Source organism: Eretmochelys imbricata, chromosome 4, assembly GCF_965152235.1.
Source record: "Eretmochelys imbricata isolate rEreImb1 chromosome 4, rEreImb1.hap1, whole genome shotgun sequence".
NCBI lineage: Eukaryota > Metazoa > Chordata > Testudines > Cheloniidae > Eretmochelys > Eretmochelys imbricata.
The window spans coordinates 23,710,206-23,737,800 of NC_135575.1; the positions used below are offsets into that span (position 1 = coordinate 23,710,206).

Genomic DNA, 27,595 nt, shown 5'->3' on the forward strand with positions numbered 1-27,595 from the left:
GGGTTGGAAGGGACCTCAGGAGGTCATCTACTTCAACCCCCTGCTCAAAGCAGGACCAATCCCCAATTTTTGCCCCAGATCCCAGATGGCCCCCTCAAGGATTAAACTCACAACCCTGGGTTTAGCAGGCCAATGCTCAAACCACTGAGCTATCCCTCCCGCCCAGGGCTCCCTGGGCTCCATGAGAGAAACTGACCCTATTTTGCCTTGCAGCTCCCTTTTATCTGAGCCTGCTGGGCCCGGATTGGTTGCTCCCTACAACTCTTCCCTGATTGGCTATGCTTCACACAAGGACTCACCACCATTGCTCCTTCTGGGGCAGGGCAAGGTTAACCCTTTTATGCTTGTGTCGGGTAGGCACCCCATCCCACAAGGTTCTCAGAAGAATCTGTGCCACAGTCTGTCCCTGTCCTTCCAACTCTAGAACAAGGTATTCCTCCCCCCCGCCTCCCCATTCTGTGTGAACTGGCAGAGCCTGTGTGTACAAACTGTGGGTTCTCAACCCCTCCCCTCCCATGTGCCCACAAGGGTGAGTCGATCCCCTTACCTTTATTTTTCTGGAAGGCGTTACAGATGCTTTGTAAAACTCATCTCTCCAACAGTAACATCCCAGTTTGCTTGGAGCTGCTTTATATCTTTCTCATTCTAGTGTGTTCCAAAGAGCTGGATTTCTTGGCTGTGATTTTTACTGAAACCAGAATATTAAACGGGTTTAAAAAAAAAAAAAAAACAACCTCAAACCAACACTTCCCACCCAATCCAGGTCCAGGCTACTTCTCCTGTGTGAGGTAGAGATGTGATTCCCTTGCTCATGTATTTGTACTTAGGCTAGCTCTGATTGAGGTATGGCGAGGATAAAGAGCAGCCTATCCGCAGTCGCTCGGGTAGCAGCCATGGAGCCATGACTGAGCCGTGTCAAGCACAAGCCCTCCTGAAACTGGGGTGTGTGTGTCCCTGCTGCTGCTACCCATTCTACTCTGGCTGCGCTGCTGTTTATACTCAAGCTAGCACAAGTAGGTGAATCACACCCCTAGCTTGTCGTGTAGACGCAGCCTGAGCGTGGTGTTCAAATTCATCGTCGTTTCCCGTTCGTTGGCTCGTGTCCAGTACAACTGGAACAATACGGATAGTGAAAGCTTCCACGCTTTCATGGGATGCAAAGATTTAAGTGATAGAAACCTTCATTCTGCAGGGCATTAGCCAACCACTAAGGGCGGGGGAGCTGGGGCGAGGAAGTAACTTCCCCTGTAGGACAGGTTATTCGTTATTTGTCTGCTCTGGAGTTGTCTTACACCTTCCTTTGAAGCATCTGGTTCAGGGCCCTGTTTGTGACAGGATACTGGACTAGTTGGATGTGATCCACTATTGTAGCAGTTCTCAACCTGGGGTGGGGAGGGAACATCCCCCATCAAACCTTCTAGGGGGATGTGACCAGCCTTCCCACTCACAGGGTTGCAATCCCATTCGCTCTAATTTGGCCCGGCCTCCTCTCTGTCTTGTCAAATTTGAATGAGTGGGCTTGGGACCTGTCTCACGGGGTCATGATGCCCTCAAATTTGGCCCCACTGCCCCTCCATCATGATAGTAGGGTGTCTGGGCCAAATTTGAGTGAGTGGCGTTGCAACCTGGTGCATGGGACTGCAATACCCCTTAGCACTCTTCAGTGCTGAAATGGAAAAATACTTCTCAGAAAACTTTGTGGATATTCAGTTATGTGCTTTTAAAAGGTTTCCTAGCCTATACACAGTTAGACAACAGGATCAAAGGACTGATTTTATTCAAAGTAGAATTCCCTTTGTGAGATTCACCGGTATATTGGAATGGCCCATTTTTAAGCCCCTTAGATTTCAGTTTAAACTGATATTTACTGAAAAAATCCCAGGTTATACAAAAAGTATTATTCATTTTTTCCTGATTTTTCACCCTACTTTGTATCATTCAAATATATAAAAAATAATTTGTTTTATTAGGAAAATACAATACATTGTATGGTATGATATATATCATACCATACAATGTATTACAATAATACATTCGTCTGTGTGTGTATGCAAAGTTGCCTGTTGAAGTAAAGCTATGTATTAGTCTAGAAGATACTCACAATAAACAAACAGGAACTCATGCAAACTCTGAAGTGCGTGTGCATCTGAACGTACTGATGAATCTCACACCCAACACGTACACATTTGAAGCTGTTAGCAGATAATGGTTTAAAGATCTGACATGCTAAAACGGGAAGACAATAAAAGTCTGTATCACAATACGTTTCAGAACACAAGGAAGTATTCAAAACTTTAAAAAAAAAAAAAACAGGAGAAAAGAATGAAGTTGAGTGTATGCACTGCAAATGGTGTGGCCCAATTATTAAATGTAAATATTTATAGGCTAATAGTTCTAAGTCTACAACAGTAAACTGTTTATTCAAATGAAAAGTTTTATTTGGGGATTAGAGATATATTGTTTTCTTAAACTCAGAGGTGGCGTTGTGTTTTGAGTTCTGTTTTAGTTCTGCAGCAAACCACATTGAATTCCATCCATCAAAGCATTAATCTACTGAATACTTTCCCCCCAGTACTTCCATCCTCCGAAATAAACCCCCATATTTACCCAGAAAAATTATCAATAGCTTTTTCCACTGATTTTTGACCTGTTTTTATTGTAATAGTAATGAACACTGATAAATTCCCAGATAAAATTAAATAAATTAAAAACAGAAAACATAGGGCCCTACTCATTTTGTAAAGGGTGGAGTGGTGCAAATAAGAAGAAAGGTGGCGGGTGACTTGGAAATGGTTGAGTACCCTTGTCCTATTGAAATTCCTTTGGTCCTACAACTTATTTTTCAATTTGTTATTTATGGAGGATGAGGTTTTCAAAAGTGCCTCGCTCACTTAGGAGCACAAATACCATTGATTTTCAGTGGGGCTTGTGCTCCTAAGTGACTGCAGCATTTTTGAAAACCCCACCCAGAATCAGAGACTAACATTTAAAAATCACACACTTGTGTGGCTTAGTACCCAACTGAGTCATTTTTATTCATCTGGATACAAATATTTCTTCCCACAGATCTTATTGATTAGTTGTGTTGCTGTGGCACATAATGGCATCCTGATCTTGCTTGTGGCTTCTGTGCAAAGGTACTATATGGAGACAGACTATACAGAAGAGTTTTCAGTCTAAATTCACAAAATAGACAAAGGTAGGAGGGGGAAACGGAGACACACAGAGGTCAAGTGATTTGCCCTAGGTCATACTAGTGCCTGCATTCGGAATAGAATCCAGCTGTCCTGAATCCCAGTATGGTGCTCTGTCCACTAGATCATGCTGCTTCCCATAAAGATTTTGTCAAGACTGCAGCATGGGATTGGGAGGCTGGGGTAGGAAGCTCTTGGATTGATCCCGAGTTCACCTTTCCAGCGTAACCAGAGAGCCATTTCACCTACTGCTGATTATCTCAAATATTTAATTGCTTTTGAAAATGTTACCCAAACCACATGCTCTCAGAGAGCATGTCATTGTCATTTGTAAGGCGTTGTGTCGCTCATGCTATCGTTCAAAGCAGTGATTCGGGTCGCACCTCTCCAGGGTTTAGAGCTTGCTATGTGAAAGGCAGCTGGGGATGCTCAGGAGCGCAGTACTCTAAAAGAAAGGAAAGCATCTTCCCATCTCAAATTCCTAGTTCCTTTATACCCATACAAGAGTCTGAATGGTGAGAGAAGTTTTAAAGCTCCTGAAGGCTTCCAGCTTGCTGCTCCGTTGGCGGCAGGAGGCCTGCCTGCAAGGTCAGGGCCTAAATTACTCAGCTTAACTTGTGAGTAGGGACAATAGGAACTGCCTCCTTCCCCCTCACTATCTGGATTTTTATGGCTAGACATCGAAATGACCCGGCTTATTGTCCTACTCTCTGTTAGCAAACTGAATCCATAAATAAGGCTTCACTTTATAGTTAGGGGAGCTACGGAAAGGGTAGACTCACTGGTGACCCAAAGTGCTGGCGGGGGAGGGACTGGGTAATGCATTTGCATTCGCTTCCGATCTTAGCACCTGCATGTGTGAGGTCGGAGGGGCAGGGCAAGGTGGAAAGCAGGTGGGGAAGTCTGGTGGCCAGTTGTTGAGCGTTGCTGGAAAGGGCTGCATAGGGAGAGGACCTCACAGCCTAGCTCTTTGCTTTGCTTAAACTTAAAGCCAGTGCTGTTACTTTACTGCCTTCTCCTTTGGTCTAGGCTTTGGGGCCCAGTACGTACCCAAACTCCTGCCGGCTTATTGTCACAACCCTGGCTGTGGCTTCAGCAGTGCAAATAGCCTGTGATCCCAGCTGTGCCAGTGGGTTTGTGGCTGGCTGGAGTAGCCCCAGAAGTGGGCCAGGGTCCCCTAGGAGGCCGTTGAACCCAAGCTGGCCAGAGGGTAGGCACAGATTCGTTGCGTCTCCCAGGCAGCCTTGGCTGGAAGGGCAGCTGCCGAGCCCCACCTGGAATGTGGAAAGGTTTTCGTTGCCCTACTGCCCGGCTTTGCTGTCTCAGAGAACAGGGAAAGTGTTCGGCGGTCCTTAGCCTTCTGAAGTCAGTGCGGAAAATCTCAGTGACTTCAGTGGGGGTAGGATCAGGCCCCCAACAGTCTGCATCTCTAAGGGGAGATTCCTATCCCCACTCGTTATTGCCCTGTGGAGGCTTTTGCAGTTGCTGCATCAAAAGCCTCCAGTAGTGTTTTGGGATCGTGCCATTCTGTCGTCACGGCCAAGACGGTTCCTTCCCTCGGTGACATCTGCTCTTTAGCAACATTCTGGGTGGGACTTTCAGCAGTGCTGCACATCAACCTAACTCTGCTCCTGTTGAAATCAATGGAAGTTTCACCAGCCACTTCAGTGCGAGCAGAGTTAGACCAGCACTGAGTACTTCTGAATGTCCCACTTTCTGTCCCTTTCCTAATTCCAGCTGACTAGTGATTTCTCCTGCCCCACATCTGTTCATTGATAAATTAGATGGTCACTTTATAAAGCCTCCTTCTGTCAACGTCCTTAAACATCAAACAGTAGGATGGAGTGTGTGTGTGTTCAGGTAGCTCCTTCTGGATGAGTGTCCCACACTTACAGAGAGCAGCTCTGGAGATGCAAGAGGTCTCAGAAAGTGGTTACTAAAGAGGTCGAGTGTATTTTCACCCCAGGCAGGCACATGGCTGTAATACAAAAATCATACAGGAACAGCCGGTAAAATCCCAGTCTGACAGGCTGGACTCTGGTCCTCCCTCCAGTCTGGGGTATCAGACCCAATGGGGATAGGCTGTAAGAGTAGAACTTTTAGAGATTTCTCCTTTTCTGCAGGTTTCAGAGTAACAGCCGTGTTAGTCTGTATTCGCAAAAAGAAAAGGAGGACTTGTGGCACCTTAGAGACTCACCAATTTATTTGAGTGAAGTGAGCTGTAGCTCACGAAAGCTCATGCTCAAATAAATTGGTTAGTCTCTAAGGTGCCACAAGTACTCCTTTTCTGCAAACTCCCTTCTCCCTAATTCAAGCACTTGTACAGAATTGGCAGATCAGAGCAGTTAGAAGTGGAAGAGCCCCATTGAAAGGACCCTCTGTAAAGACGGGTATTTCCTCCCCTTTGTGCTCTTCTCTTCTCTCCCCTCCCCTTCCCCCCCGAGAGTTACCAGTTTAATGTCTCCACATCTCCAACTTCACATGATTACTTTCTATTGGAGTAGATATAAATGTGCTCCCCAAGACTTAATTTGTAAATTTCGACTGAGTCACCCATGGGTGTAGAAGATCTTTCTCCTCTGGCATGGGTTCCTTAGAGTCCAATCTCACGTTGAGCCTTGGCTGCCCAGTATGACCCACAACTTGTGCAGCTGCCCAAAGGGGCATGTAACTTCAACAGCAGTTGCTTTTGCATGGAAGTGTCAGAACAGGTTGAGGGGCACTAGGCAAGGGTTCTTGTTGGGTGTATGGTGTTGGCACCAGGGGGCTATTACCCCGAATGGATCTTCACTGGCTCCCAGTGGAGCAGATTACTGTCATACCAGTGAAAAAGGTCCACAGTAATTAATTGGCATACACGGCAGTTTATTCGAGAAGGAATTACAGAAGCGGTAAAGGGTTACATTAAGCACATAACTCCTATGTTAGACGTGAAAGAACTATACAATAAGAGCTATACATTCCTCTTAGTGAGCCTCTCTTTCGCAAACATACACAAACAGGCCCTGTGCTGGCCTCACACAGTTCCTGCTTGGCAAACAGAGAAGGTGGTTACCAAATTCTATGGACGACTTCCTTTCTCCAGGTCTGGTCTCCACAGCCCTCGGGTCTGTCTCGGATTCCCTCGAGGCAAGGCCTTGGCTGCCTGGAAACCCCTCTGGCTCACAGGCCTACTTGAGACCACGGAGCAGAGTTTTGGCCGTTCTGCCTAGCAGCGTTGCTTCTTTAAGCGTCAATTAAGGAATTCCCCAACAGTAATTTAATTTGCTTGATTTTTATACTCTTTTTCCTCAAAGGAGTCACATGTCTTAAAAGCGTGCCCGGTGGGTGTGTAGCTACTCATTTTTAACCTAATTAATACTTTAGGAGGAGACTGCAGAGTGGTGCCAACTGAATATTACCCCACATTCGCTCCCTTACCAATCATTCACTTCAGCCCCCTGCGTGATGTCCTTCAACAGGGTCGAGATGCCCCCGTCAGCCCATGCTCCCCTTCGGGTGTTCTACACGTGTTCTTTGCTTTCAAGTGGATATTTGGTGACCCAAAGATCAGTACTGATCATACACGCAGCATGGAGCCAGTCAGTTTCACCTCTGCCATCTGTCTGATGCTAAGAGAAAGATTTTGCTCCCAGAATCTTCTTTTGCAGTTCAGTCATGTGAAGCCATGTGCTCACCGTTCGTTCAGTATGGCCACACCAATTCGGCACCATTCCAACATATGGTATGCTGTGTAACAGCGTGAAGTGGCTCACCATGCTAATTATTCATGCCGCACCAGAAGTGTGCTAAGCCATTTAAAAGACACAGGCGCTGTTTATTCAGGTTTTTTTCCTCGTACCTGGAGGTATAGTGCCAGGAGCTCCATTTGGTGTTGTGGGTCCTTGGTCCTCACGTCCTACAAGGGCCCACTTTTTCAAATGGGCCATGTCCCAAGGAGCCTATAATATTAAGATGGGGGTGGGGTGGGGTGGGGTGGGGAAGGAAGCTTGCACCTTTCCTCTAGCAACAGGAAGCGAAGAAAACCATGCTTCCTTTACCACCATTGCCTGGAGAGCTGCAGATCGACAAGGCATTAGTGCTTCTGTTTGCATTGTGGAGTCTATCGGCACAGCCCGGAGGCTTGACATGTAATTAATTAAGCTTTACTTTTTTTTTTTTTTTTAAAAAAAGGGTTCTGGAGAGTTGTAGGAATAGCCACAGAATGATCCATATCCCCTGGATTTCTCTGTCCCTGACAGCCTGTATTCTGCAAATTGAGCTGCACTTATTCTAAACTCCAGTACAGGGTTAGCTGTGCCTGGAAATCTCAGTGCTCGCTCTGGCTCATCTGTTAATCATAACCTGCGAACAGATGTGCATCTTGAATGGAAAGGCCATGCGGAGGCTTGGTCCCCGCTTAACCTCTTGCAGGTGGTTGAGGAGTTAGCTGTGCCAGGGCTTCTTCATTTAGACTGTGGGAAGAGCACGAACGGGAGTTGTTGCACTCACTGGAAGCAGCCCCAGGAGGGAGCAGGTCACAGATGGAAAGCGGTGGCTGGGGGCAAGGCAGGGTTGGTGACTGTACGGACTGGGTGAGCCGCGGGGTAAATTGGAGAGCCACTTGGCAGGATGGCAGGAGTGGCACAATTGGGAGGGTTGTTGGTTTGCAGCTGTGCTCGCCTCTTGCCCCTCAGTTTCCTTTCTTGTTTGCAGAAAGACAAACTGAAACAGGAAGGAGAGGAAATAAAGGCACTTTAAACACCAGTGACTCTCTGGGCTTGGTGTTCCCGCCCATGCAGCCCAAGTAAAGAGGCTTTTCATGAGGGAGCTAAAGGGAATGTGCAAGATTCTTCCCCCCGCCTACACAGGGAGCGGCAGCACAGCTCAGAGCTGCCGTAGTGCACTTCCTTAGGCCTGTGGCAGATTTGCTCTCCTGGTTTGTATTTGCCCCACCTCCAAGCCCCCTCTCATCTCCTCTGCACTGCAAAATAGACCTCCACAGTGCACTGGGAATAACGCACAGTCCCACTGTCGACTCTGCGTTCTGCACTCTCTGCAGCAGAAACACAGCGATTCTGCTTTTAGGAGTCGGTTCTGCAGGAGCCAATCAGAGGATGCTCCTACTTTATGGTCTTGTCCTGCATGACCTTTCTGGGCGAGGGAAACCCGAGCAGAGGAGCACAAACCATTTTGGGACCACTGAACTTGTTAAGCATCAGAGATTGCAGATGGAAAAATGTCGAAGTGGTCAGAAATATCTCTTCTGCAATCACAGAAAAAGTTAACCTCCCTTCAGAAAACAGTCCAGCCCCTTTACCCCTGTAAGGACACCCGCAGATCATCATTCATAATCACAATCACACGTTTACTTGATGTACCTTTGTGTGAAACATGCCCCTGCTAGAACAATTTGTGGGATACATAAAGATGAAAGTCAGCATTCCCATTATTGATTGTTTAACTTTGGCATCCTTTGTCTCCTTCACCCTAGTTCCCCCCCATCCCCCAAAGTGTATAAACTCCGATTAACGTTCATTTTGTTTTTCCAGTGAGACAATAAAGAAAATAGTGCTGCGAGTTTTAACTCTTAGCTAAGGGAGCAGTAGGACAGATTCTAGCAAGTTAGGGGAAAATTGTAATCCACCTGGCACTTGCTTGTTGCTGTTTCTCTTCTGACAAGACCTGAAATGTCCCAGAGGCCTGGTAATTACCCAGCAACTGTAACCTCGGATGTAAACCTGCATTCTACAGTTCCTCAGTTCCACTCAAACCATGAACAAAGCACTTTTTTTTGTCAGGATAATCAGTTGACTTACTCCAGCTGCTCCTTCTACACAAGGGCTTAGAATGCCCTTTGAATGTTGTGCAGACAAAGACAACTAAATTTATTCTTTTTGTTTCTTTAGTGTAATATCATTACAGATTCCTGGCCTTACTCTTGCACTAATGTTGGGGAGCATATTTCTTTATGCCTCACCACTGCTCTTCTAGTGAACAACCACTATTAAATTACTGAATTGTTTAGCCTTGAACTTCACAATGTTTTTACTGTGTTTACAAGAGAAGACTGGAGTTTTCCATTAATGCCTATGTTCTAGCTACGGTATTTTTATGACTCATTTGTACTTTAGCCCTGTGGCAATGAGAATGTCCAGCATTTTGATGTTTTCTCCAAACACCCTGAATATATTCACAAGAACTACAGCAAGAATCCCTGCCCCCCTTTTTTTAAGCTAGCTGGTTCCAGAGACAGCAAGTTGTTTTCATACTGTATCTATCTGGGAGCTGTGAAATCACTGCCTCATTGCACATCCTATACTTCCTCAAACTACCACTTTATTCCCTTACGTATCATTGCTAAAGCAACAATGTGGTTGGAATGTGCTTTCTCATGAATTTATCTCCCTAAAGCTAACCAAAAGTGATTCATGAATCCGGGTCCGAGTAAACGCCAATCCACACCAGGGAACTGTCTCATATTACTCTGAATGTGTGTAAATGACATCAGTCTATCTCAGGGCTGAGGGTTACTTAAGTCATTTTAAAATGTCAGTAACCGTATGAAATGCTGTTTTAAATCCCTCTGCCCTCTTAGTAGCAGGATATTCTTGAGCAGTATTTGTGAAATTGATCTGGATTGCATTGGAGAGGAGGGAACCAGTTCTAAGAGAAATGATCATAGAAATGCAGGGCTGGAAGGGACCTTGAGAAGTCAACTCCAGCCCCCTGTGTTGAGGCAGAACCAAGGAAACCTAGACCATCCCTGGCAGGTTTGTCTAAGCTGTGCCGGAGCTAAGACCCGCTCCCCTGCCATGGAACATCGTTCTCTTTGTTGACATACTACAGCAGACCAATGGCCCTTCAGCTTGAGTATCTAGGTGCCCACAATGATAAATACCAGATACTGTGGGGAAGGTATTCAATAATCACCATAATACACCCCTGTGGGCAGTATTACATGGACAGAGGCTCTTGTGATTTTTTTTTTTTTTTTTATTAAGCTGTAGATGATGATAGTGTTAATGTCCAAGCCCTTTAATCTATATGTCCATCCAGCCCTCAAGACAGGTAAGCCTTCGCATGCTGTGCTAAGGCAGCTGATTACTGAGCCTGCCTGATCGGGGAAAACCAGTGTGCAAGCAAGGCGGGTGATCCGATTTTCCCGTCATGGAGTGGTGGGTGGTGGAGATGCTTTCTGCCTCCTGAGTAGTGCTGCTTGCCTCATATTGGTTCCCTTCTCTTTTGCCCTCCCCAGCTGGCATCAGAAGTCACTACAATTTATAGGGGTTGTATTAACCCCATTGTGCAACTGCTGTGGGAGGGAAAGAGAGGAACCTGTCTTCGCTCCCCCGTTCCTGGCCACCTCTTAGTTATTTAGTTATAACTAAAAAATAAACCATTTGCCGGGGGCTGACCTCTCCTTCTCTGACCCTGGAAGAGAGCTGGGGAGGTGGGATTCCTGCTCCCATCACTGGTGGTGGTCCCCTTGTAGAAGGTGAGCTGCCACTGCTGCCACATGACCCACGTGTAAGGCTACGGTTTTGTCACGGAGGTCTTGGAAGTCATGGAATCTGATTTCCAGAGACCTCCGTGACTTCAGCTCACGGTGACTGGGTGCTGCAGGGTCCCCTCACGGCCTGTGGCGGCTAAGAACTGTGGGATGCTCCTGCTGCCAGAGATGGTGGGGGCCCCCCGAGCTCTGAGCCGCTGTGGGAGGCAATCCCCCCTCCCCCCCAGCTCCCCATTTTGTCATGAATCATTTTAGTAAAAGTCACCAATAGGTCACAGGCTTCCATGAATTTTTCTTTATAGCCCGTGACCTGTCTGTGACTTTTACAAAAAATATGCATGACAAAATCTTAGCCTTACCCATGTGGGAAGGGAGAGTGTTTATCCCAACAGGGCTTTCTTCTTCCAACCGATGGCCTGTCCTCAGGAGCCTTGTATGTGCACGTGGCCATTTTAAGAACCATCTCTAGCTGATTGTCAGCTGCGAGAGAACCAGCCTGTCTCTGGGTTGTCGATGAGGCATTGAGAGTGCTCATAACATTCCCAAGGGCTGGGCACAGCTGAAGACCAGGCAGCCATGTGTGGCCAAGAGGAAACTTCACCTTCATGACCATCAGCTGCGCAGCTGAGTTGGGGTAGCTGATGAAGTAGATGCAGTGTGATGCCCCGGGGCTGCTCTGAGCTGTCAGCTGTTCTGGGTATACAGATGAGCAGGGAACATGTCATGTTTTGCTCCTGAATTCTTATATTTAGCCCTACCATAAGTAGCTTCATAAACTGGAGCAGGGTTTACTCAGGCCATGTTCAGTGTGAAGTGGCACACGTTACATATAGGCAGATAAGCATCATTAGAGTGCCTTGGATGAAAGAAGACAGCAGAAGTTGAGGTCCCATTGCCTGGCAGTCACCAGCCTTGATTTGCTGGAGTCTGTAGCTCCTCTGGTGATCACAACATGCCCCAGGACAGTTGCAGCTGCCTTACCTTTCCTTTAAAATTTCCATTTCTCTCTCTTCTCCCCACTTCTAAAATTGTTATTTCATGATGCAACATTTTATTTGTATCTGTTTCCGTTTCTCTTTCCCTTCCAGTGCAATTCAGGTGGCACTGTAGTAAACATACCAAAGGCCTTGCTGCACTGCAGCTTCCATTGTTGATGCAGCTAACTGATCCGCACTAGTGGTGAATTAGGCTTCAGATGTGAATGGAGCTGCCTCCTAAAAGACCAAATCTGGCTGCCGGAAGATTTTGTTGCAGGAGATTTTGGTTCCAATGAAACTTCCTGTTCTCTTTCTCCCCCACCTTTCCTCTCCAGAAGCATTAAAAGGGGCCTCAAATTTGGGAATTGTAAAGCATGGCCATTGGATGGATATAGGAAAGAGCAAGCCTCGCAAGTTCCAGGGGATTATACTTTGGTGTTTGAGGTGGCTGAGCATACAGAAACAGTTTTCTTCTTCTCATATGCAGACATCCAAGCTCAAAGACCAGAGGATAGTCTCTGTATCAAGGGAGGGTAGGTGATGTAAACTGCCCTTCAAATGCTAAGTTGGGAACTCTTCTATCAGATGAGTTATTGTCTGTGATTCTTCCCCACAGTCACAAAGTGGAGAGGACGAAAGGCCAATCTGGTGCATAATTGCAGCAACTCTGGTTGAGCTAGAGAGTAGTTTGTTAATCTGTGATCAAGTGGAGAAGAAGGTGGGTGTGGAGATGGACTCCTGAATTTACTTGTTACTCTCTTTTTCCCACCGATGCTTCTACTCAATAAGAGCGTAGCTTTCAGCTCCCTGGCCAGGGCTGATCATCCATGCATGGGAAAGGGCCAGTAACCCTGTTGTCCAAGAGTGCGTGAGCTGCCATAGGAAAAGGTGTTGAGAGATCAGCCATAGTGTCACACCCTGGTCTGCAGGAGTGGTATTCCCCCTGTGAATATGAGTGAACTTTTGAGTTGGTGCCGTGTGTCGTTTCCTGTCTGAAAATGAGCACTTGTGGCACCTTAGAGACTAACCAATTTATTTGAGCATAAGCTTTCGTGAGCTACAGCTCACTTCATCGGATGCATACTGTGGAAACTGCAGAAGACATTATATATACAGAGACCATGAATATATAATGTCTTCTGCAGTTTCCACAGTATGCATCCAATGAAGTGAGCTGTAGCTCACGAAAGCTTATGCTCAGATAAATTGGTTAGTCTCTAAGGTGCCACAAGTACTCCTTTTCTTTTTGCAAATACAGACTAACACGGCTGTTACTCTGAAACCTGTCTGAAAATGGGCTATCAGTCATCCGGAGCGGTAATAGATTGGTTTCGGCCTTCACAGTTCTCCAGGCAGACTTAATAGGAATGGCATCTTAGGAGTGTCCTAAAGTTGTGTTGGTATTTACGGCACCTTTAGCATGAATGTTGCTTTACGGATGCTAGAAATAACAGACTGAGGAGCTACCAATTATACTTATAGATAACACAGTGGTAAAGATTGCAACTGATCAGATGATGTGGGTGGTGCTGACAAACCACAGAGAGGTGATCAGAGTGTGATGAGGAGAGAGAGTTCTTGGTAGGTTTTTCCCTTTGAGTGCTTTCGATTACAATCAGTTGAACTGTTGTGTTACCTGCTCGAGTCTTGCAGGCACCAGTTCAGCAGGGTGTCTAAGCATGTTTTAAACTCAGTTGACTTCAATGAGGCTTAAAGCACAGGCTTCTGTGTACTGTAGAAATAGGGCCATTATGAGGAGGTGCAGAAGCATCTGTTGGAAGCCCGTGATGAGAAGGTTGGTGGTGGGATGCCAGTTGAATATTCATGTTTAATACACCAAGCCCTCATTCTCTGGAGATTTGTGACCTGCTGTTGACACTTGACCACCTTTTGTAAAGTGCTGTGATGAAATGCCGGTGAATGACTGGTCCAGGCCACATAGCGCTTTTCAGCCAACACCTGCTAAGCTCAGTGGAAAGAACCCATTGACTTCAGTGGTCATTGGATCAGACCTTATAAGAACTAAGTGGTGTTACTAGATCATCTTGCAACACAATACCATATTATTCTAACTCCTTGTACAATAGAACAGGGAATAACTAAGTTTCTTTCATGTGATCTTTCTTTCTTTGATCTCCCTTAATCAAGCAGAGAACAGAGAGAGCTAATGGGAAAAGTTAAGGTTGCTGTTAGTACCTTCACTGAGTAAACACTCAGCTGCCCGGTGCTTTGAACATGCCTTAATTTGAAAACATTTTAGTTTGAAATTTAATTCTGAATTGCCTGACTTGCCAGCGTTATTTTTAGTAACTACCCCATTTGAGTTTTGGCTTTATTAACAAACAAAACAAAAATCAGGGAACATAAATAAATAGGCTCAAACTTCCCCAAACTTTGCTGCTCCCAGGATTCCTCTCTCAGGCTACTCAGCCCACATCCTAGATGACCCTCACTTCCCCCTGTCCCCATCTCCCTTGGATCCAGACCAGATAATGAGCCACCTGCCTCAGTGAGTCAATCAAAGCTTTCCCAGAAGCAACCAGAGTAGAGTGTTTCAGGCAAAGCCTGTTACGCTCCTTCATGACCCTAGTCGCTTACAGGGTTGCCAACTTCTAACTGCACAAAATCAAACATCCTTGCCCCACCCCCTGCCCTGCCCTTATCTGAGGCCCCACCCCTTCTTGGCGGCCCATCCCCCAATCACTCCATCCACCCTCCCTCCATCGCTCACTCTCCCCCACCCTTACTCACTTTCACCAGGCTGGGTCAGGGGGTTGGGGTGCGGGCTGGGGGTGCGGGCTCTGGTGTGGGGCCAGAAATGGGGGGTTCAGGGTGCGGGAGAGGGCTCTGGGCTGGGGCTGGGGGTTGAAATGTGGGAGAATGTGAGGGCTTCGGCTAGGGGTGCAGGTTCTGGGGTGGGGCTGGGGATGAGGGGTTTGGGGTGCGGGAGGGGGCTCAGGGCTGGGACAGAGGCTTGGGGGTGGGCTCTGGGAGGGATTTTCAGTGTGGGAGGGGACTCTGGGCTGGGGTAGGGGCTTGGGGTGTGTGAGGAGGTGAGGGGTGCGAGCTCTGGGAGAGAGTTTGGGTGCTGGAGGGGGCTCAGGCCTGGGGCAGGGAGTTAGGGTGCAGGAGGGGGCTTGGGGTGCAGGCTCGGGCCGGTCAGGGCTTACCTCAGGCAGCTCCCGGAAGTGGCCAGCATGTCCAGCTCCTAGGTGGAGGGTCCAGTGGGATCTGCAGTTCCCGGCCAATGGGAGCTGCGGAGCCGCTGCTCAGGGCAGGGGCAGCACATGGGGCCTCCCTGACTGCCCCGCGCTTAGGAGCCGGACATTCCGGCTGCTTCCGGGAGCCGTGCGGAGCCAGGGGAGGGGCAGGGAGCCTCTTCCTTAGCCCCGCTGCGCCGTCAACCGGACTTTTAATCAAAAACTGGACGCCCGGCAACCCTAGTCGCTTAGCCGAGCACTGTTTTTTCTGTTGTTAGCTAGGGATTCTGCTGCTTATTGCCATGATAACCTGGGTTTCTTCTTGGCTATAAAAAATCTTTATATTTAAGTTATCCGGCTCTTTCTGGAACAAAATCCACAGATCCTGAATCACTGTGGTTGACTTCATCCACGCTGCTGTGATTCAGACCAGCACAGCCACCTCCGTGTTCTGCACTGCAAAGGTGACTTTTCTAATTGGCTGAGTCAATGTGCGTGGTTGCTGTCAGCCTTAAAATAGAGTGACTTCATATGTGCATGGGTGAGGGGAGGTGGCATTCTCCAAAGACATGCTGGGGGGAGGGTGACATGTCTGGGGACTCGTCCCACCAGGTACTTTGAAAATGGGGTTTGATTTAAAAGTTAGTGTGAGGTATGAAGACACCGTAACCCTCCGCTTCCCAGTCTCGTTTTGTTGGACCTCCCCACACAACTGTTTTTTTATTATGTATTTTTTATTGTGTCTGTGTTGCTGTGCAGTCACGTGCTGTTATTTCGGCAGGACCCCCGGGGAGTGAGTGGCATTTATTAAACATGGTCATAATGCTTATGCACAAGGAGGCAGAATGAGTTACACGGGCCGACTTCGGCATTTCCTGCCTTTTGAGCGATTCAAGTTGCAGCCTTAGTACTCTCTTGGTGTGGCGTGTGGGCACTGTATGGGACCATACATGCCCTGTGTAACACTAGCTGTCAGATATACCATGAGCAGCACTCATCGCCCTCAGGCAGTAAGCTGGTAACTGCTGGTCATTTCACCTAACCTACATTGCAAAGCTGCTGTTGCCAAGCCTTGGAGGAGGTGTGGTGTCTCAGCTGGGAAGGCACACCAATGTGTTGGAAAAGCCTGCACCTTGTCTACACTGCCGTTTCCACCAGTTGTCACCATCAGTGGAGAATGACGGATCCGAATTTTGCCAGTGCAGCCTCAGTACGTAACATTTGTTACATTTAGATGGCACGGTTCTTGGGGTAACTTTTTTGTTCTATATCTGTGCAGTACTAGGCTTGCTTCTGGTGCTATATGTACTAGATGTATAATAAATCATCTGGTGAAAACCTGTCTTGCAAATGTTAAAGGGTGCCTCTTGCGTCGGGGAAGGGAACACCACCTGACTAGGAAATGAGTTGGAAAAGGAAGGCCTGATTAATGGTGCAGTGGTTTTATCTTGCATGCAGACAATCAGGGTGGATTTGATTTAAATCAAATTGATTTAAATCACTAGTCAGGAAGACTTTATTTAATCATGGATTTCTACATAAAAGTGCATTCTTGTTGGTTGTTTAACTAAAACAACCACTGGATTTTTTCTGGATTTTTTCGTTCAACCGCAAACATAATATTTTAACAAAACAAGCATATGAATTTTTTAATTTAGTTAAACATTCAAGTTTTTTAAAATCAGGTTTCTTTTTGTTAAAATTGTTTTTAACTAAAATAGTTAAATGAAATATTTAAAAAATCAAAACAAAAATTAAACTGACCGTATGAGCCCGGTCAACATGAGAGACTTAAAATTTTGCACTTCTAATAGGCCCTTGCCTCCAAGGATCTCACAGTGTGTTACAAATAAGCTTCCTTGGGGAGTAGATGTTATCCCTGTTTTATAGATGGGGAGGGAACCAAAGCTCAGAGATTGAAGGTGGTATTTTCATTCCCATTCAGCAGGGGGCCTACCTCTGCTCCCATTGAAATCGATGAGAAGCTCCCTTTGTCCAAGGCTGCAGGGTCAAGAATAGAATGCAGGGGTCCCAATTACCAGAACTGGGCACTACTCCTACACTGCTGTGAAGTCAAACTGTCTTGAAGACAGTGGGCCTCTTCACCATTGTACACTAACCCTTCTGTGTTGCTCCACTGATGCAAAGGGGCTGGCTGTAAAGCTGGGGGATGTTATCAGCTGGGAAAATTCCACCTGCGCAGAGAGTGTGGCTGCAGCATCTCTTCATTCCAGTTGCTAAAATTGCCCCTTGGGGCCACTGACGGGAATAAATCAGAGCAAACTTGGGGCTGATCTAAATGTACACTGGAAGCCAAGCCACCTTTACCCCTAGCTCTCTTGGGACAGACCTTGCACCAAGTATAGCTTGACAGGGCTTGATACTTAGGTCCAATTTGTATTAAAAAAAAAATCTAATGAGGATGATCCTAAAATAAACCAAAGTTTGTTACCTTCTCCTAGGACAAGTGGGTGAGCGGGGAGCTGGTGACTAAAGTGGCCCTGTGGACAGAAGAGCTACATTTCAGAACTCCCTCAGGGATTGCCAGCTGGCACGCTGGCTCCGAACATAGATGCTGCAGTGGGGCGCGGCTGTTCTCTGAAATGAAGGGATGTGACTGGGTGTGTTTTCTATAAACACTTGCAGTTTGGAGTTACAGAGCTGTCAGATGAGGTTGACTCTTCAACGTAATTGCTTGGATACTTAAACACTTTTCCATTCTCTAAGGATTCACACCATTTTACTTTGTGAACTCCTGTGTGCATTAAACTACCTCAGCTGGGCCTATGATTCTCCAGCAAATATGGTAAAAGGAAGATAGTGGGAATAAAAAGCACTAGCCACACCCTTCTCCTCTGCATATTTTCAATCCAGTAATGCCTGTTGCTGACATCCAGTTATCGCATGCCATTGCCAATGGGAACCTGTAAACATGCATCAGACATTTAAATGGTCTGTCTTCTACACTCTGTGAGGGGGTGACGGAGGATGGGTTAGGGAAGTAGTTGCCCATTGCCTGTAACACTTTGTAGTGTTCAACAGGGAAGCAGTAGATTCTATAGCATGGTGCATTGCACGTACCAGAGGTGTGTGTGGGGCTTAAACATCTGTTCCGATCAGAAGAGGATGTAGCTAATACAGAGCATATGGGCTGTGCCTTTGGAGCTCTTGGCTATGAGCAGAGCACTATGTGCAGAGAACAGACTTGGGAAACTGGTGGGTTTGTGATGAATATATTGAATAGACCTTGCACAGCCTGTAATAGCAGATGGGTAAGTGCATCATAGCAAGCCCAATTAAGGTAACATGAGAGGTGGGCTGCAGTTTATAGTTAAGAAGGTAACAAAATGAGTTACTCACGAATGGAAGGAATGTTTTTATTTGACATTTCTTCACTCTGTTTTCTTGTGAAGATTCCTTTCCAGCTGGGGATTTTAATTGGGGACTTTCAGACCCTAAGGCAGTAATGCTACATGTTGAGCTTAAAGATGATCTGACATCCTTTTTTCAATTGTCTGGCCACAAAAAGGAAGAGACTGCTAGAACTAGAACCAAAATCAATCTTGAAGTGTGTTACTCCTGTGCTCTATTCTTACCATCATCCATGGTGCCCCCATGCAGCAGCCAGTTGCTTGGGGCCTGTCTGTAAAAACAGGCCACGCAAATCACATACGCAAATAGCACAAAACAGGCCAAAGAGTGCTGCAGTTGGGCACTGGACTGCCCAAACCTGGGACTCGTGTGTGTAACTTACATGGCTGCTCTTGGCAACTGGGTCCTGAGCTAGGCATGCCACTTTTCCTGTTATATGACAAGGTGAAAATCTTAAGTTAGGTAGAAAAAGTTACCATTACAGAGACTAAGTTACTAAGTACTGATCACTATTTTCATAGAATTTAATCTCACCTCCCTTCCCTCTCCTGCTGTAGGCAACCTGGTTTTCTTATGAAAATGAATCCCTTGCCTGCATGTTACAGAGCAAAGCCTTTTTGGTCCAGTCTGAAAGCTCCATCTGTATTTAATTTTTGTCTAATAAAAAATAATTCTGAGTTTACAAGTTTGGTGGGAAAGTTTTGCTACCAAACATGTGCCAGCTTATTGCAAGACAGGAATTTTCCATTTAATTAGGTAAGCACTTAAAAAAAACCCTGTGTAATGAAAGTGCCGTGATCGCTGATGCTACAATAGCATTAAAGCTATTTCAGATGCATAGAGTGACTTAGTAGTGAAAAATTAATTGCAGACAATATTCTTATGGCAGGGTGACAGACTTTTACTCCTCTGTAAAATCTCTTGATGTACTCACTGTTTGATGCAAACAGGAGAGAGTGTTATAATTTGTAGTAATTTAATTGGGTCGATTGATTTATACCTGGTTCAGTCTGGGTACTGTGTGATATGCTAGCAGCTCAGCTTTGGTAAGCTGGGTACTGTCCCAAGAAACGAGTAGGGAAGAGAGGTGAGTGGTGGAGCTAGCATTAGGAAGATGGGTAAAGTAGGGAAGGAGTGAGAAGTTTTGGAGGGGCCTGCTAGATCACTCACTGGTTCCTCACAAGAGAGCTGAGTGAGGCAATCTCAGACGGGGACAGTCCAGTTCATGAATAACTCGCTTTATTAGCTCCCTAAATACTTAGCTGCAACGTGCCCTGCATCTGTACCTTAATAACACTTGCTTTGGTACACATTACTCGCATGCTACATCAGGCTAGACTTTCAAAAATCTCAGCAGCCACAGTCTCGGCCAGACTTTCAAGAGAGCCCGGCGTGTTGAGTACTGAGCTCCCCTGAAAATTGGGCGATACGTGCCACAGTGGAAGCTGCTAGTTCCTGAGCTCTTCTGAAACTCTGTCTTTCTCTGCTGCAGTGTCGGTGTTGGGTTTTTAAAACTACATTGGTCACAAATGCAGCATGTTTGTGGAAACAGTTCAGGAGAAATACATTAAAGGTTATGAGGTGATCCGTTACCATGGGTGATGGGGATGCAGGTAAGCACCATAAACAGAGGTGTAATTCAATTTTTGTTTCATCGTTTGTATTCTAGTTGTGCGTAGCGGGCTTCCCAACCAAGCCCGGGATTTCATTATGCTAGGTCCTGTATAAACACACGTCTTCTTTATACTCAAGTATATGTGGTGTATGTACAGGGCTGTAATGTCCATGCATAAATATGAGAGATGCCCTATTGCTTAGTGGGTTTCCTGTCTTCCTCAGAGCAAATTGGAGCATTGGCAGATCAGCACATAGTCCATGTTGCCTGCGGAGAGTCTCACAGTGTGGCACTCAGTGACCAGGGCCAGCTGTTTGCCTGGGGTGCAGGTAGTGATGGACAGCTGGGGATCACGACTACAGAAGATTCTGTGGCAGTACCAAGGTAAAGTTTACAGGAACTAAATGCTAAAGTTTTCACATGCAACGTATAAAGTTAGATCTTCTAGTTCTTCTTCCTGGGCCTGGGTGAATCTTTTCATTAACTTCAGTGTGCCCTCCTTGTTTTAAGAGTAATAAAGGGAGGACTTTTCTCCCCATCCGTATTCTGCTTATCAAGTCATCAAGGCCATTTGGGTTTGGTTTTTACTGGAAAAAATCTCAGGTTTTACAAAAGCTATTATTTGGTTTTCACTGATTCTCTACCCCCCTCCCCCCCCCCCGGTGCAATGAATGTTGGTCCTTTCAAGTACATGAAAATACGGATTAAGTTAAGACAATCCAGTCCGTTACATTATTTATGTTAATTATGATTTAGTCTCAGTGTAAATGCAAGACTGTTAAAGGGAGGCAATGTAGTGGAAGATACACATGCACGTGTGTGCTCCAGTACTCATAAAAGAAGGGTCGGAACTCCCTGGACCAGTAGGAGAGATGGCGGCTCAGTAACATGGGCCGCCCAGGGTACCGAGCAACCATCTTGCCTTCTGGGTGAGAAATATTCCTATTTTCTCTATTGCCTTTTTTCTGTCCTCTCATCCTTCCCTAGTGACCCCGATTTTGACCCTGAAAACGGAAGTGAATTTTTTTGCACTTATTTTTCACTTGTGTTTTTTAATTTTTTTTTTTTTTTGGTAATATACACCAATCAATTCCTGGGAAATTTTAAACACAATAAAAACTACAAGTGAAGGACCTTGCAAGTCATTCGTCCCTTTTGGTGCAGAGATGAGTTTTTGTTCTGCTGTACAACCCGGTACATTATACGACGGTATCACAGATGAAATGGACCTCCCACTCTGGTTTCCCAGGAGGAAAAATGGGGCATGAATTAGCAGATACTTTTTTCCCCTGATGATATAATGTTTTAGAACTTTGTGTGAGAAGGGCGGGGGGAGTTGGGATGCAATGAAAATGCTGATTAGCACCCAATCACCTTCTTACTCCCTAAAAATTCTTGTGCTATGGGATCTGTCTTTCAAGATTAGAGAAGTAAACTTGGATGTATGAATGAGCACTGTGATTTTGAAAACCTCATGCAATGTTGCCTATTCACTCATTTCCACTTAGTTGAGTTTATGGCACATCACAGTTTAATAAGGAACTATGAAACTGCCCATATCAGCACTGTTGTTAATATTACTCAGAAGTCTTTAGATAGCGCTGATGTTTTTGACGTTTGTTTAATCTGATTTGTTCCTATCATTTCAAAGTGTCTTAAAAAGCATAATAAGCTTGGTATCATCTGAAAAATGATGAAAAACATCACCTTAATCCAGCTACCTAGTCCCTGTACGTAGTGAGTCAGATCACCTTACTTTAGGGGCAGATATATGCTTTCTCTGTTACTTGTTCCTGGTAGCCCGGCAGAGCCAATACAGAGATGGACGAGGAACCTTGAAAGCTCTTCTAGGTTGTGCATCATGAGCAAAACGGTTAATGAAGTTCCAGTTTCAGAATCTTGATGATGCATGGTCTGAAGTAATCCAGCTTGGCTCGCAGATGTCAGGTTGACGCTACAGTACTGGCTGCTAGGAAAACATCTCTTGTGACTTGAGCAGAGTTATACAAAAATCATTGAAGTAAAAATGGAAACCCCCTCAGTGCCATTTTCTGAATGTTTCAAAGAAATAACTACATCTTATGAGCTTTAAGCCATTCTCCATGCAAGACCTTAAGCTAGTAAATGGAAAGAAACTGCACATCCCATTCATTGACACTAGAAAAACACCAGTTGCTTGACAGAGGCTAGCGTTATAGACACTGTGAACGAGCTGTTCTAAGCAATTTACAAATGATGGAACTCAGCTGTACTGAAAAAGTTTGCTTGGCTCTATTAAAGCTAGTTGAAGTCTGTAGTGTCCAGGGGTGTTTTTAGCCTCTCCACTACTTTGTAACCCAAATGGGTGTAACTGTAATCTCCTCAAAATTAGGACTATATATCACAGTAGGGGAAACAAATGTTGCAGGTAAAATATTGGTTTGGGGTTAGAATAAACATGTGTGATGGCAAGATGTGATGAACTCTAATCTCCTTGTGTGTGTGGTTACATTTTAAAAAAACCTTTCCTCTTTAGGTTAATAAAGAAACTGAACCAACAGACGATACTGCAGGTTTCCTGTGGCAATTGGCATTGCCTAGCTCTTGCGGCAGGTACTGTCACATTCAGTCGATGGTGTTAATAATAATAATAATAATTAATAATATTTGTGTTGTGGTCGTGCTTAGAGGCCATGGGCCCATGGTGCTGTGCTCTGCGTGCTCACATAACAAAGAGACAGCCCTGCCCAAGGGGCTTGCAATCAAAGTAGAAGACTGTAGAAAACCACTGGAGACAAGAAGCGGGTGGAGGGAGCCCAAGGAAATGAGGAGAGAATTCTGGTCAGGCTGTTGTAGGGCAGCTAGAGTTCTTTTTAAGTCTTTGCAGGATTAGAGTCATTGTGACATTGGGAAAAGCATTCCTGGGTGCTGCTCTTCAGTATGTAGAACACGTGCCTTTTTCTATGTGGCAGTGTGTAAGCCAGAGTAGTTTTCCACTCTGTTAATCCACGGTCTGTTTTACCATAATATCTGCTGAATCTCCTAAGTCAGTCACACACTTTATTTATTATTTTACGTGGTAGCTCCATAGTGCACATTTTTGTCGCCAGTAGCGTATTGGTCACCGCTCCTGCCTTCAGTAGCACTGAAGCCCACAGCACTGTTTCTTATTCAGGCGTAACAGATTTGTTTCCATGTTGGGCAGATTTTACTTACTAACTTCAGTTGTCCTTCTTCATTTCAGACGGCCAGTTCTTCACGTGGGGACAGAACAACTATGGCCAGCTGGGCCTGGGTAAAGAATGCCCCTCTCAAACCAGCCCGCAGCGCGTCACATCTCTCGATGGGATCCCCTTGGCTCAGGTTGCTGCCGGCGGAGCTCACAGCTTTGCTCTGTCTCTCTCCGGAGCTGTGTTTGGCTGGGGGAGGAACAACTCAGGACAGCTGGGCTTAAGTGATGAGCAAGGTATTGGAACCTTTAACAATGGAGGATGAGCTGATTGCTGGTCATGGCTTTGCTTTTTGTAATAATCCTTCATCCTACCAAGTGGCCTATAGGAGAGAGCACGGAAACGTGATTCCTCCCAAAGGGTCCATGAGCCTTTTATACCATCAATGGAAGGAAACTCTGCGGATGTAAATGGGAATTAGCAAGGTCAAAAAGATTGTAGGCAAACATTTCTGGGTGCCTATATTTTGGCACCTAAATCAGTGGTCTGATTGTTTTTGCAGAGGCACTGAGCATATGTAACTCCTGAGGAAGTCAGTGGGCTCCACGGAGGAGCCAAGATCCACCTATGTGGAACAGCCTGCAGGATCAGGGCCCTAGGTTGGTTGAAGCTAGCAGCAAGCAGGTATACAATCTACAATGATTAGCAATAGACATTATCACAGTATTGCAAAACTGTTTATTGGTAGTATGTGGCCAATGACTTTTTTTTTTTTTCTCTGACAGCCGTACTAGCCAAAGCTCGTTGTAGCCTAGTCTCCAAACAGTCTGTAGCATGGATTTAGAATCAGTTTCGGAAAAGCAAATGCCATGTCCATCCTGGCCTGGGACACCTTGCTATTGTTGTTAACACATTTTCAACTTGGTGTATATATCAGAGGGGTTTTTCTGTGGGTGCAAATGAGCCTATCAGCATTCTTTAAACGTTTTCTGAGTGGCTTTAACTACTAGATAGGCTATTGATTATGCAATGCGGGTAAGTTAATGATAATTCTGTTTTGCCGTGTTTATAAGTGTGTATATATACAGTACATACTGCCTTTTGTAATATGCTGCATTTTCATAATGTAGATTGCAAAATATTATCGATGCATAATACTTATATATGTTGCAAAATAAAGCCATGAAGTTGCTCCACATTTCACATACATGTAAGTGGAAGTTACAGGTTTTAGCAGCCCACCTAACTAACACAGACATGTATTTTGAAACTACACAGAAAATGTGCAAAGAATGTTGAAGGTATGACTTGAACCTGCAAAATGCTAAATGTGCACGGTCTCATCAGTGCTGGAGAATTCCTGCAGTGTCTGGGCAGGTCAATCCTCCATTCCATATTATTATTTATTAGCATTGTGGTAGCTCCTAGGAACCCCATGGAGCAGGGTTCCTAGAGAATTCCATTGTGCTAAGCGCTATACAGACCCAGAACAAAAAGACAGTTCCTGTCCCAGAGCTTGCCTTCTGTAGCTATTAAGTTTCTCTCTTTCTCTCTCAACAGTAGTGGTGTGTGATTAATGCTTTATATGGTATCTCCTTTATTTTTGTTCTTTTGAGGAATGGCAGAACACATTTTGAAAAGGTGTGGGGGCATTTCATGTGTGTTTTTATAAGAGCTAAAACTTTTCTCTCACATAAGTGACTCATCTAAGATTTAGCTGTTGTAAATTATTCTTAATAACATTAACAGCATGATCTATAGGCATTTGCGAGTGTTTCGCAGCACTAAGTATTTAAGTGATTTAATGTTCCATCTCTCTGTAACAATCCACAGAAGTGCCGTGCCAGGCAACGTGCCCTAAGCCTTGCATCAGAATGGTGGTCATAGGGTGAACAGGCAAAGCATTATGGTTCTGTTATAATTCAAATAGAAAAAAAAAATCTATAGAATGGCACAGGTCTCCCCTCTCCACCTGTTGGATACGTGGGCTAAAGATTTCAAAAGTAAGTGCCTAAAGTTAAGCTATAAATAGGTGGCCTGATTTTCAAGAGTGCAGAGTATGAAGCTGCTCCCATTGAAGTCCAACAGCTACCGGACATTCATCTTTTCTTAAAATGCTTGGCCATGGTCATCAGTAGCACATGTGACATTGTTTTGTGTGTTTGTTATGGAGAAGACAGACTTCTACATATTGTCTACAAAAAACTTGGAGAGAGAAGCATCCCATTACCTTCTGCAGAGATTAGTCTCTGCAACTAAAGCAATGACTCTTTCGTAAAAGGTGCCAAATCAGGAAAGACAACGCATTTACACACCGTGTCTCCTGAAATACTGGACACTTTCTTTGTGTTCTACTTGAGATGCCCTGGGCAGGTGGTGTCATGGATGTCTCCCATGTGTCCAAATCCTTCCTTCACAAGGTGACTCTTATCAGGGTTTTGGTAATAAGTTACCATCTAGTGTTTTGGAAGGCGGCATGAGTGTGAAGGTGGACCTAATTAGGATACCTAATCCTCTGAGTCATGCAAATCAGTCCACAGGTACAAGGTGAAAAAAGGGGAGTTATTAGCAATTATTTATAATTATGGTTACTAAGACACAAGAACAGCCATACTGGGTCAGACCAGTGGTCCATCTACCCCAGTATGCTGTCTTCTGACAGTAGCCAGTTCCAGATTGAACAGAACAGGGCAATTTTGAGTGATTCATCCCCTGTTGTCCAGTCTCAGCTTCTGACAGTCAAAGGGAGACTTGGAGTATAGGGTTACCTCTTTGACCAACTTACCTAATTCTTTTTTGATCCCAGTTATACTTTTGGCCTTCACAACAGCCCCTGGCAATGCATTCCACGGGTTAACTGTGCTTGTGTGAAGTACTTCTTCCTTTTCTTTGTTTTAAACCTGCTGCCTGTTAATTTCATTAGGTGACCCTTAGTTCTTGTGTGGTGTAAAGAGGTAACTATCACTTCCTTATACACTTTGTCTTCAGACCATTTATGGTGGTATAGACCTCTCTCATATGCCACCTTAATCATCTCTTTTCTAAGCTGAACAATCCAAGTCTTTTTCATCTCTCTTCATATGGAAGCTGTTCCATACCCCCATTCGTTGTTGTTGCCCTTCTCTAAACCCTTTCCAATTCTAAAATACCTGGTTTGAGATGGAGTGACCAGAACTGCATGCAGTATTCAAGGTGTGGGCATCACATACATTCATATATGAATACATTCATATTCATATAGGCATTATAATATTTTGTGCTTTATTATGTATACCTTTTCTAATGGTTCCTAACCTTCTGTTAGCTTTTTTGACTGCTGCTGCATATTGAGTGGATGATTTCAGAGAACTATCTACAATGACTCCCAAGATCTCTTGCTTGTGTGGTAACAGCTAATTTAGACCCCATCATTTTGTATGTGTAGTTGGGATTACTTTTTCCAATGTGCATTACTTTGCACTTATCAACTTTGAATTTCATTTGCTATTTTGTCACACAGTTTAGTGAGGTCACTTCGTAACTCTTTTCAATGTGCTTTGTATTTAACTACATTGAGTGATTTTATATTTTCTGCAAATTGATCCTTGGGGAGACTCCTCTATTTACCTCTCTCGATTGGGAAAACTGACCGTTTATTCCTTCGCTTTGTTTCTTATCTTTTAACCAGTTATTTGATCCATGAGAGGACCTTCCCTCTCATTCCATGGCTCCTTACTTTGCGTAAGAGCCTTTTGTGAGGGTCCTTGTCAAGGCTTTTTGAAATTCCAGATATACTATATGCACGGGATCACTCTTGTCCATGTGCTTGTTGGCAGTCTCAAAGAATTCTAATAGATTGGTGAGGCATGATTTCCCTTTATAAAAGCCATGTTGACTCTTCGCCAACATACTGTGTTTATCTATGTGCCTGATAATTCTGTTCTTTACTATAGTTTCAACCAATTTGCTTGGTACTGAAATTAGATTTACCAGCCGGTATTTGCCAGGATTGCCTCTATCTTTTTTTTTTATTTAATTAGGCATTACAATAGCGACCTGCAGTCACCTGGTACAGAGGCTGAGTTAAGAAATAGGTTACATACCACAATTAGGAGTTCTGCAATTTCATATCTGAGTTCCTTTAGAACTCTTGGGTGAATACCATCTGGTCTTGGTGACTTATTACTGTTTAATGTATCAATTTGTTCTAAAACCTCCTGTACTGACACCTTAATCTGGGACAGTTCCTTAGATTTGTCACTTAAAAGGAATGGCTTAGATGTGGGGTTCTCTCCCATATCTTCTGCAGTGAAGACTGATACAAAGAAATCGTTTAACTTGTCTGCAACAGCCTTGTCTTCCTTGAGTGCTCCTTTAGCACCTTGATCGTCCTGTGGACTTCCTGCTTCTGACGTACTTAAATTTTTTTTTTTTGCTGTTAGCTTTTGTATCCTTAGCTCAGCAAATTCTTTCTTGGCCTGCCTTGACTTGCCAGAGTTTATACTCCTTTCTATTTTCCTCACTAGGATTTGACTTCCAATTTTTAAAGAATGCCTTTTACCTCGAACCTCCTCTTTTACGCGAGTGTTTAGCCATGATGGCATTTTTTTGGTTCTC

The 27,595-nt window shown here is 44.9% G+C and overlaps 1 protein-coding gene across 3 annotated transcripts in view; it reads left to right on the top strand.

The window, feature by feature from the left end:
* The window catches only part of HERC3 (HECT and RLD domain containing E3 ubiquitin protein ligase 3), a 112,850-nt gene that overhangs the window by 20,560 nt on the left and 64,695 nt on the right, over positions 1 to 27,595 (top strand). For all 3 annotated transcript variants that reach the window (XM_077815020.1, XM_077815019.1, XM_077815018.1), the window contains 3 exons: positions 20,075 to 20,234; positions 22,366 to 22,442; positions 23,074 to 23,295. In XM_077815020.1, coding sequence (XP_077671146.1) covers positions 20,075 to 20,234; positions 22,366 to 22,442; positions 23,074 to 23,295 — 459 coding nt within the window. The remainder of the gene's footprint in view (positions 1 to 20,074; positions 20,235 to 22,365; positions 22,443 to 23,073; positions 23,296 to 27,595) is intronic.